Source organism: Alexandromys fortis, unplaced genomic scaffold (genome assembly GCF_014885135.2).
Source record: "Alexandromys fortis isolate MF-2015 unplaced genomic scaffold, M_Fortis_MF-2015_v1.1 scaffold_72, whole genome shotgun sequence".
Classification (NCBI taxonomy): Eukaryota; Metazoa; Chordata; class Mammalia; order Rodentia; family Cricetidae; genus Alexandromys; species Alexandromys fortis.
In genome coordinates this window covers 5,983,361-5,995,300 of record NW_026067969.1, presented here as the reverse complement: position 1 = coordinate 5,995,300, position 11,940 = coordinate 5,983,361, and the positions used below count along the sequence as shown (strand labels likewise).

At 43.1% G+C, this 11,940-nt stretch overlaps 1 protein-coding gene across 1 annotated transcript in view; it reads right to left on the bottom strand.

The window, feature by feature from the left end:
* The window catches only part of Nup188 (nucleoporin 188), a gene marked incomplete at its 5' end in the record, with an annotated part of 55,328 nt that overhangs the window by 14,542 nt on the left and 28,846 nt on the right, over window positions 1–11,940 (bottom strand). Inside the window, 12 exons of the mRNA XM_050155215.1 lie at window positions 465–889; window positions 1,868–1,996; window positions 3,066–3,132; window positions 3,229–3,349; window positions 4,128–4,242; window positions 5,066–5,142; window positions 5,240–5,327; window positions 5,526–5,652; window positions 5,876–6,028; window positions 9,118–9,244; window positions 9,884–10,003; window positions 11,726–11,791. Coding sequence (XP_050011172.1) covers window positions 465–889; window positions 1,868–1,996; window positions 3,066–3,132; window positions 3,229–3,349; window positions 4,128–4,242; window positions 5,066–5,142; window positions 5,240–5,327; window positions 5,526–5,652; window positions 5,876–6,028; window positions 9,118–9,244; window positions 9,884–10,003; window positions 11,726–11,791 — 1,615 coding nt within the window. The remainder of the gene's footprint in view (window positions 1–464; window positions 890–1,867; window positions 1,997–3,065; window positions 3,133–3,228; window positions 3,350–4,127; window positions 4,243–5,065; window positions 5,143–5,239; window positions 5,328–5,525; window positions 5,653–5,875; window positions 6,029–9,117; window positions 9,245–9,883; window positions 10,004–11,725; window positions 11,792–11,940) is intronic.

Below are 11,940 nucleotides of genomic sequence, written 5' to 3'. Positions count from 1 at the left end.
CATGTGGTTGCTGGGAATTGAACTCAGGACCTCCGGAACAGCAGTCAGTTCTCTTAACCTCTGAGCCATCTCGCCAGCCCCAGATTAAACAATTTAAAGTCACACTGCGATATGAGCCAATGTGTTCTAAAGGTTTTTTGTGTGTGCTTGTTTTTTCATGGCCTTTGTTTCTTTTGAGAGGTCTTGCTATACAAATCAGGTGGTCAGGAACTGGTGACAGAGAATACCAGCCTCACTGCCTTGGCCAGCAGTTGCCTCTGGAGTGCTGGGAGCACAGGCACGAGCGCGGTCAGTGATGCTGTTCAGTTATCCACTCACCTCCATCCTCTCCTATCAGGGCTGTGCCAGCTAAGAAATCGTTTCTTTAGATACAGTCTCACACTCTAGTTATCAGGGCGGCCCAGAACTCAACTCGTTAGGTAGCCCTAGCTGGCCTTATATTCCTGCCTTCATCTTCCAAGGACGCTGAAATTGCAGGAATTTACCACTATGCCATGTTGGATGAGAAGTCTGAGGCAGAACATACATATGCCTGAGGTTTTCACAGCTGGCTGAACCTAAATTTGAACCAAGGAAACCTGACTTCAATGTCCATTCTTCATCCTTAAGCATCACTATGTCATCAACAGGAAGGCAGAATAAAGTATGGTACAGTTCCCTTGTTTCCAAGTCTAAGGAAATGAGCTGAGAACAACTTCTGATGTCCAAAACTAAGGTATACAATGTAGCTGAGGAAGAGAAATACATACCATGTTGTGTCAGAGCCTGTTCCAGGGGGGACACCACATTAGAAGGAGGTTTCAGTCGAATAACATTGTTGGTGACAGAGAACGCCAGCTTCACTGTCTTGATCAGCAGTTGACCCTGGCCCTGACCTTCTGGCCCATCACTAGGGTGCAAATGGAAAAATCACAGATAACTGAGACATGATTTCACTCACAGCATGTGTATTTCCAAGAATCAGACATGACATCAGCTTCTAGGGGCCCCAGTCCAGAACAGGAAAGAGAAGAGGCTATGCAGCAGCCACTAGCTACAGCCTAAGAAATACACAGTGCTTTAAAAAAAAAAATTTTTTTTTATTTATTTATTATGTATGCAGTATGCTGCCTGCACATCTGCCTGCAGGCCAGGAGAGGGCACCAGATCTCATTACAGATGCTTGTGAGCCACCATATGGTTGCTGGGAATTGAACTCAGGGTCTCTGGAAGAGCAGCCACCAGTGTTCTTAACGATAAACCATCTCTCCAGCCCACAAAGTTATTGTGAAAAAGAAACTGCTGTTATGAAACAGCAGTTTTTAAGAAAAGCTGTTACGAGAGTGTGTCTTCAAGAAATGAAATGACACCTCACTCCTGATATCCCAATATGGCTGCCTAAACAAGACCTGAAGGGATACAACACCAATAGACAGGGTAAGGAAGGGAAGGAGGAAATCTCATAGGGCTCCAGGCTTAAACAAAGAACTACAGGTAAGTAAGGAATGCTAAGAGCAGTAGACGTGGTCTTTCCCAGAGATTAGCCCCTTAACTGACTATCCAACACCAACTGGTCAGCCTTGAAATCATGTAAGCAACACCAAACATACTGAGCAATTTGTATTTATGCACATGCTTTGTGTGTGTGTGCATGTAACAACAACAACAAAAAAAAAAAAACAGACCATCAGTTTGAAGGAGTGCAAGGAGAGGGCATGGAAGGAATTGGAGGGAGCAAAGAGAAAGAGGAAAATGATGTAATTATACTTTAGTCTGAAAAGAAAAAATGAGGAAAACAAACAGTAACTATAAGTTAAGCTAAGATGGAGCTCTTAGAAAACGCAGGGTACCTTGAAGACCAACAGGAGAGGCACAGAGGAGGCCCTACCTGCGGGGCTGAGCAGCCATCACCATATCTATGGTGTCCACACCAATCCCCATGATACTGATGACTGTCTGTCCAGCTTCTGTATACGCCAGGCTGCAGATGCAGAGGGATGGCAGGCTGGGTGTGTGGCTGCAAGACAGAGGGTTCTCAGTTACTAGGAGCTTCGGCGCTCTTAATCAGAAGGGTCCTAGCCTACTGGACAGAGCTGAGGAAGATTATGGAATGGCAAAAGGAAATATTCTGAACACTTTCCTCAGACTTGATCCTAAAGACCACCTGAAAAGTGAACTAAACACCCATCAACTAATGGATGTATTTACCGAAATAATTCAGGAATGATTAAGTATGAGAGACAAGGGAGGACACAGAAACAAATTATAGAGCAGAAAAGCCTGGAATCTGTACAGACTTAGTAACAGGCATCTTGGAGGAGGCACATCGTACCACATAAGACTTTCCATTTTCTTTCTCTTCTCTTCTTTTCTTTTCTTTCTTTTTGAGACAGAGTCTCTCTGTGTAACACCTCTGACTGTCCTGGAACTCGCTTCATAGACCAGGCTGCTCCCAAGGGCTGGATTAAAGGTGTGTATCACCACCGTCCTGCTTATGAATTTTTATAATGATAATTATCAATGATTATGTGTTTAGATACATGCACCTTCATCTGTCCTTTTCTGTCCATAGGGAAGAATTGACAACTGAGTCAATGGACAGTAAATCATAAGAGAAGACGAATGAGCATTGGATTTGTGTCACTTAATTTTTATGTCAACTTGATTAAGGCTAGTCATTTGAGAAGAGGGAACTTCAACTGAGAAAATGTCCCCACAAGATTGGCCCGTGGGGCATTTTCTTAATTAGTGGTTTCTGTGGCAGGGCCTAGCCCATTATGGATGGGAGCATCTCTGGGCAGGTGGTACTGGGTGTATAAGAAAGAAGGATAAACAAGCTAGTAAGCGGTGTTCCTTTATAGGCTTTCCATCAGCTCCTGCCTCCACTTTCTAGCCCTGACTTTCCTCAGTAATGAACTATAAAATGTGGAGTCTTTCCTCTCCAGGGTGCTTCTGGACATGGTGTTTTATCACAGTGGTAGAAATCCTAGCTAAGACAGGATTCAACTAAGGTGAGATGTTGGGAAGAAATGAGAGGGCTTGAAACAACAACACAGTGTTTTCCCTGAGTCCACAATCACCATTACCTGCTATGCAGGTCTGTCTCTTGGCACAGGTTCAGAATTGCATGAATCAGCTCCAGAATTAGGCAACCTAGACTCCAAAAAAGACATGCAATGATGCAGCCTTGTGTTGATAATCCTCATCAAAGGGAGGGAAAGATCTTCAGAACACCCACACTGTCCTTACCAATCAGTTCCCGCACACCATGGGAGTTGTAGCGCCATTTGTGGTAGCTGGGAAGCATCTCCTTCAGCACGAACATCACACATGGCACCAGGCCTTGGCTCTGGGTACTGCCAAGCTGTCCCTATGGGAAAGCATTCTGTGAGGGCCTTGGCCATGTAAGAAAGGATTCTTTATTACTCAAGATTTAATGTCAAAAACACAAACAGGTCCAAAAGAGAACTAGGAAAACAGTGATCAACAAGAGAAGGAGACATCAGAAATACCTCCTTCAACTGAACCTATACGGTGAACAGAGAAAACAACTATTTTAGGCAAGGTGACAATATCACCTGAAGTAGCAGGAAGAGAGTTTAGTCTGAAAAGACAGAGGTACTCTAATCCCCAAAGATGCAGAACAGTCAACAACAAAGAAAGCCACTGATTGCCAATGATCTGTCACCCACACCCAAATCTCAACTATTATGAAACACTAGAGTGGAGCACTGATGCCCCCAATTCTCTCTTCTAATAGTGCTGATTAATTCCAGAAACTGGAATTAACCATTTTTTTGTTAAAGATTTATTTATTTATTATGTATAAAGTATTCAGCCATAAATCTAGACTTGTGAAGCATGCATACAGGCATACAATAGGACAAGATATAAGTGTACATAGATGACAGTTAAAATAGCTTAACACGCACCGCCATGGACACGGAGTTCTCAACTTTCACTACAAGCTTCTGATTACTAAACAAACCCACACCATCAAGCAAGTACCAAGGAACAGAGGGCACAGACTCTCAATCCATAGAAGCTGAGGCTCCATAACTTCAAAACAGCTATCCTATATACAGATAAGAAGGCTACAGCAGCAGGTAACAGAGGAGCTGTTCCAGAATTATCCGGTCAGATGGTACCTTGACAAGAGTGGTGACCAAGCGAAGAAAGGCAACTGTGACTCCATACTCGCCCTGGGGCTGTTCACTATTCATCAGAAGGTTGCCATACCCTCCAGCATTCATTCCCTCCGCACTAGGAACAGACAGAGGCAGATAAAATAATGAGCAATGGTCAAGGTTAAGAGATTATAAAAATAAAATAAATTATAAAAAAAGAAACTGATTATGCAGTTATTGTCTAGACAGCTCCAGCATAAAACATAAAAGCTCTCAAAGAGAAATAATCAAATATAGGCAATTTTATAGCCAAGGAGTAATTTAAAGATCACGTTTTATTGACGTCCAACTCCAAGAGGTTTAGAACGAAAAATCAAATGAGTCATTAGGGAAACACTGGTCATCTAGGCAGAGAATGAGGTGAGCATGCTCAGTAGTAAATGGTGCCTGTGTCTCAGTGACGGGCCTTGCTCACATACCCTCAGGCTGGAGGAAAAGCACACTGACTGCACTTGAGAATAGAACACCAAGTCTCCGGATCCAAAGACCCCTGGAGTGTCTCAGCTGAAAAGTAGATGCCCACATAGCTAAAGCAGCTGCAGCTGAATGAGGAAAGCCTCATTCTATTTCTCAAAGGTTAAAACTGAACCACCCAGTACTCGGGAGGCAGAGGCAGGCAGATCTCTGTTAATTCGAGGATAGCCTGGTCTACACAGCAAGTTCCAGGTCAGTCAAGGGTACACAGTGAAACTCTACCTCAGAAACAAAACAAAACCCGTGAGTCACCAGTGTGCCCTGTGAGAAGAGCAGTTCTTAACCCAGGCTGTTTTCCCTTATGCTCACTCACCCTCAAGGTCAAGAGGATAGAAGCTTCTTTAAAATGAATAAAGCCAGGCTAGGCCTGACTAGGAATGATTCACAGTAGGGAATTAAGTCTACCCACTCAGGACCTGGCTCACCTAATCATCTGAATCATGTTGGAGACAGGGTGGGCCACAAATGGCAAAAAGCCTGTGTGACGAAGATCAGTCCAGACCTGAGAAGGCAAAAGAAGAAATTAGGTATCCACATGCCTCAAGACGCATACTCCAAATGTGATACTCCCTAGCTGTTAGAAAGACTTGGCATCGCACCTTTGCTGGATTCCGAGCAGCCAAGACAGTTAAGCAATTGACGCAAGAAGCAATGACATTCACAGGAGGGGAGATTACTGTTGTCAACCTAGTTGGAGAACAAAGCACTGCATTCAGTAAAACAAATAACAAGCAGTTTCCAGTTCTCTCCACGTGCCTCTTTAAGGACCAGGAAAGCCTGCAGCTGGAGAGCTACCCCTAAAGGCCTCTCACAGAAGAGCTCACAGCCAGGTTCCTAGAAAGCAAGAGAATCACTGCTGAAGTTCTGCCAACCACAGGGACTCACCGCTGCAGTAGCATGTAGATACGAGATGTGATGGGCAGCAGACAGTCCGCTATGGACAAGTCTGTGCTAATGACCTTGTGAACCAAGTCAATGATAGGTTTCACCCGCTGGCAATGCTGGATCACATCTGTGGGGAAAGATGGCCTGTGACTTCTTGGCACAGAACTCTATAAAAAGATCACTGAGTGCAGTTTAAGACCCAGATAAACAAATCCCACAGACCCCAAGCCAGATAGCTTTAAATTTTAAAATTTTTAAATTTAAATTTTATTGTGAAGTTGCGATTAGTCTTCAAATCTTGCAATCAAACACATTCTTCCCATCACTCGCTCACAAAAAGCTGAACTTACCTGCCGTGGAGACAACTTGGAGTAGCATTTCAATCTCACAGGTGAAGAGAGTCCAGCTACTGTAGGAATATTCCCAGCGTACAAGGTAAGCCCTATCATCCAGCATGACTTGGCCCACGGTGCCCTGAGGAATTCGAAGGTTGGTCTGACCCCCTATGGAAGAGAAATTACTATACTCCAAATACAAATGTGAGAGGTGACTCTTCTATAGACAACACTACTCAGCACATGCAGACAGGAACTCTAGCAGACAACACTCTTACGATTTTTACATTCAAATGATAAAAGATGGCAGTGCTAGCCACACACCTGAATCTCAGACTTTTGAGGCTGAAGCAGAAGGAATGCAATGCTTTTAAGACCATCCTGGGAACTGACATCTCACCCCCAAATTTTTACCCATTTTTTCTTTCTTTTTTTTCGAGACAGGGCATCACTATATAGACCAGGCTGGTCTCAAACTCACAAAGATCCACCCACCTCTGCCTCTTGAGTGCTGGGATTAAAGGAAACTCTGTGTCCCCACCCCTGGCTTATCCCAAATCTTAAAAAACCAGAGCAACAGATAAACATACTGTCTGCCAAGTATAATATCCCAAATTTGACATCTGGGAACCCACACGATGGAAAGAGAGAACCAATATCCAAAGCTGTCCTCTGACATCCACAAACATGCTTATGTGTATGCACACAAACTAAATAATTTTCTTAGATTTATTTATTTATTATGTATATAACATCGCTTCCATGTGAGCCTGCAGGCCAGAAGAGGGTACTAGATCTCATTATAGATGGCTGTGAGCCACCATGTAGTTGCTGGGAATTGAACTCAGGACCTTTGGAAGAGCAGCCAGTGCTCTTATCTTAACCACTGAGCCATCTCTCCAGCCTTAATTTTTTTTGAGACAAGCTCTCACAGTCCTGCTCATGCTGGTATTGAACTCAATTTACTTTAGTCTCAAATCTTTCAAGTAGCTGGGTCTGCAACTGTGCCAAAAAATTTTAAGTTGTGGTAAAATACACTTACCATCAAATTTCTCATCGTATGCATCAAGTGTCCACCAAAGCAGCAGTGAGCACACTCACACTGGGTTATGGCTTCCCCTTCTGCTCTCACTCACCAGTAATTCGCTATTCTCTCTAGCTCTCAGTTCTGCAATCAGAGCTGTATTTTCTGTCTTGGTTTGTCTATCCTGAAGGACCTCAAAACAGAAGAATGACACAACAGGGATGTGGCAGGTGCTACTTTAATCCCAGTACTCGCTCAGGAGGCCAAGGCAGGTAGAGCACCTCAAGGTGGAATCTAGTTTGGGCTACAAAATAATACCTAGTCTCAAAACAAAAACCATATATGTAAATATTTATAAAACCACCCACAATTTGTGCTTTGTGACTGGTGTATTTCTCTTAAGAAGCCGGCCTCAGGGTTTACATATTTTGCAGCCTATACGTGTCAGTACATGTGCTACCGCTGAGTCACACTCTATGACAAAATTCTACCTTAAGTATATAGCACGTTTACCTTTCAAGCATCTATTTAAAAACTTTTATATACATCCTTTCACCTAACCATCTCATGTTGAGGATTCTTTTACTGTTTACTGAAAATGAAACTCCAACATCTGTGTGTCCATATATCCAATGCATTATTATTTGTAATGGCAAAACAATGAAGAGGACCATAGATGAGGACAAAGATGATGCCTGAGACAGTGGCTGGTCCTTAAAGAAGATCATAGCAGAGGGCATACAACCAAGACAAGTCACACAGAAACCATTTTATCATCCCCTCTACATGTACCAAGGCATTCTCTGGAAGAGCACAATTCGTGTTTAATCAATGAATCACCTCTCCAGTACCAGGAAGGTTTACAGAACAAGTGATCTCTAAATATTTTAAGGCCGAACCTAAAGACCATCATTTTGACTAATTTCCATGGAATACTCTAAAAGCAAGAACTAAACTGCCAGGGCTGGAGAGATGGCTCAGTGATTAAGAGCACTGGCTGTTCTTCCAGAGGTCCTGAGTTCAATTCCCAGCAAGCTCATGGTGGCACACAACCATCCATAAAGAGATCTGGTGACCTCTGCAGGCAGAACACTACATAAAAAATAAATTAAATCTTAAAAAAAAAAAAAAAAAAAAGAACTAAATTGCCAAAATAATGTTTTGAGTCTTTCCAAGTACTAGCCTTGTACATTGTTGTACAAGCTGTTCTCACCCTACCTGCATACTGGGCCTCACAGCAGAGAATTGGGAGGCTCACTGGCTTAGTAAAAGGCAGTGGAGACTGTAATTACTATAGCTGTAGGGTATGTCCAGGATAGGACAGACATAATACTATTTCAGTGAGTGCAGAGGAGAGGCAGGAATCCCTTCAGAACAATAACTACCTCGGTGTCCAGTAGTAAAGAAAAGCAAGTGTTAACGCCTGAGACTTAATACATATGATGTTGCTGGGTCAGTGAAGAACTTACACTATCTCCCAAAATTCCCCACTCAACTGGAGGCAGAAATTCTAGGATGTCAATCTCTTCCATGCAGTTTGCTAATCCAGTCTTTCTTTTTCCCGTTGAGGCAGGGTCTTTCTATGTCCCGGCTATCCTATAACTAGTTCTGTAGAATGTCACAAACTGGTCTCAAACTCACTTTACCTCCACAATAGTCAGCCCAATTTAAAATCTTAACACCATTCATCAAAAGTCTCCCAACCAAAAAAAGCCTAGTGCCAGATGGTTTTAGTGCAGAGGTCTACAAAAACTTACAAGAAGAGCTAATAATGCCTATACTCCTCAAAGTGTTCCACATAATGGAAACAGAGGGAACATTGCCAAACTCTTTCTATGAGTCTACAATTACCCTGATACCCAAACCACAGAAAGACAATACTAAGAAAGAGAATTATAGACCAGTCTCACTCATGAACACTGATGCAAATATACTAAAAAAAAAAAAAAAAAAAAAAATACTAGCAAATCGAATCCAAGAACACATCAGAACCATCATCCACCATGACCAAGTTGGCTTCTTCCCACAGATGCAGGGATGGTTCAACATACGAAAATCTGTCAACGTAATCCACCATATAAACAAGCTCAGCACTGCAAGACGAACTTTTTTGTCAACAAATGACAGGAGTGGGAAGAGAAGGAATGGGGCACTTCACGTGAAAAGATCCAGCCAACATTAGGTCTGACTGGATGCTCTGAAGAAGGGCTACTGCAGAGCATCTCTGTCTTACCTAGAGGGTACAGGAGTTTAGGTGTTTGCCTCCGCCAGAGAGTTCCATCTTCATGAGAGAGCACATCATGGGGCTTGTGCTTATGAAGTTCATTGTAGAAGGACATTTTATCCAGGAAACTGTATACCTGCCAACACCCAGGAAGAAACACAGTCATATACTCATTCATGAGAAAAAAGGGTTCCATGTCAGTTTTTTAAAGCCAGACCACATGTGCTTGTCCCCTAAACTACTTCTCCCAGACTCTACTCAGGCTCTTGTTGGAACTGCCTCCTGCTCTTCTCAGTTAAGCCTTGCCATTCTTTAACTAACCCAAGCTCCCCTTACTACCTACACACACACACACACACACACACACACACACACACACACACACACACACGCGTGCGGTTGTCTCTCTCTGCTTGCATCTCCTTTCTCTTTCATTTCTCACCCACTCCAATGCTGGGAATCAAAATCAGGGCTTACAGAAGATGGGGAGGCACTAAGCACAAAGCACTTCCTCACATTTATTACCCATCTCATAAATCTACTGTTGTTTCCCAAGCAGGTATCAGGCAAATGCACACTTATTCTCATGGCACCTCCAATAGGACTTAGTGAAAACATTTTTATGTAAACACGGAGCTGAGGTGGCACCATGAATTGGCATCTTTCATTCAGTTTCAGACAACATTTTTCCTGGCAGTGGACTCCAATGTAGAGTGCACCCAGGAGTCACAGTAGACCTCTGGCTTCCCTTCAGAGATCTGACTAAAGCACTCACCTTTTTGGCGGTGGACTTTCCTGACACAAGGGCTCGCAGCAATTGTAGAAGTGGGGAAAGGAGATGGGGGAACATCCCACACACGCTGTCCAGAATGATGCCAAGACCAGAGGTTGGTTCCTGAGGTGGAAAGGAAGAAGTCATCCCTCTTCACAAGTGCCCAGCAATACTAACAAAATCTAGAAAGAGAGGCTGCAGGGATGGCTCGGCAGTTAGAAACTGACTGCTCTTCCAGCAGACCCAGCTCTGACATGGCAGCTCAGTGGTCTCTAACCCCATCCCAGTACCCAACATCCTCTTCTGGTCTCTACAGGCTGCATGATGTGTACAGACATAACATCCACACAAATGAAACAAAAATTTTAAAAATTCTTTTTTCTTTTTCTTTTGGTTTTTGAGACAGGGTTTCTCTGTGTAGCCTTGACTGTCCTAGAACTTGCTCTATAGAACTGGTTGGCCTCAAACAGAGATCTGCTTGCCTCTGCCTCCCCAGTACTGGGAATAAAGGTGTGCACCACTACCACCTGGCAAAAAAAAAAAAAAAAATTTTTTTAAGTTCACATCTTTAAAAAAAAAATCTAGCAATAACCTTTCCTTTACATAGATATACAACAATTTCTTAATAACATAAGACCTTCATATTCCACTGAAAAAAAGATATAAAAGTATCCATGACCTGAAGAGATTGCTTGTCTACCCAGTTCTCTCCTCCTGGCCACCCCTTCTCTAGGCAGACAACGTAACTCCTTCCGCTATGCTTCTATTAAAGTTAGAACTACCTCAAGCCATGTCAACACTTAGCCAGCACACACAAGCAACACAGATGCCCAATTTAACATGGTTTATAACAGCATCTCAAGGAGTTAGCAGTGGCTCTGGATGGCGGACATAAGCCATATAAACAGATCAACCTAGCTGGGATACAAATGAAAAGAAACTTAGCAGCTGGACCCTAAACTTCCAAATATTAACTCTAAAACTTATCACAAATGTTTTGACTATTCTGTTTGCTCTAGAGCAGCAGTTCTCAACCTGTGAGTCACAATACCTTTGGGGGGGGGGGTGTCAAATGACCCTTTCATAGGGGTCACTTAAAACCATCAGAAACAGACATTTCACATTACAATTTATAACAGTAACAAAATTAATTATAAAGTAACAATGAAAATAATTTTATGATTGGATATTGCAGGATATTATCTTACTGTGTGAAGACGTGTTGCTGTTTTATCTTGCCTAAAGCACCTGACTGGTTTATTTAATTTTATTTTTATGTGCATTGGTGTTTTGTCTGTGTGTATGCTTGTGTATGGGTGTCGGTTCTCTTGAAACTGTAGTTACAGACAGTTGGGAGCCAGCAGGTGGGTGCTGGAAATTGAACCCAGGTCCTCTGGAAGAGCAGTCAGTGCTCCTAATGGCTGAGTCATCGCTCCCTGATTGATTTAATAAAAAGCTGAACAGTCAATAGCTAGGCAGGAGAGAAAAGGTGGGACCCCCAGACAGAGAGGGACTTGGTAAGGAAGAGGGGTGATTTCACCAGGGAGACAGGGATAGAGTCAGGTACAGAACTGAGGAGCAGTAAAAAGCCATGTGGCAATGTAGAATAATAGAAATGGGTTAATTTAAGTTATAAGAGATAGTTAAAAATAAGCCTGAGCTAAGGTCAAGCTTTCCTAATTAAAAAGTCTCTCTTTCATTATGTGGGGACTGGTAATCCAAAGAAAGTCTGACGAGAACAACCTAATCCAGTTGTAGGCCAGCACAACAGGAGGAGCTGTATGAGAGGGCTGAGAACCACCGCTCTACACACTGTCGCAGCACAAGGCCCTACAACATACTTACTGTTCCCCAGAACAGCTCCGGAAGAGAAGGGTCTGCCAGGACTTCACACGCTGTGTCAATCACATCCTGTGAAGAGGAGGAAATGGTTGCATGAACCAGTTTCTTTTTGCTGACTTAAAGTTCTGGCACGGTGCTGCACGCCTATGAGCTACGCACTACTTGAGAGGCTGAGGCATGCATATCTTATCTGCAAACAGATTCACAAATTCACCTTC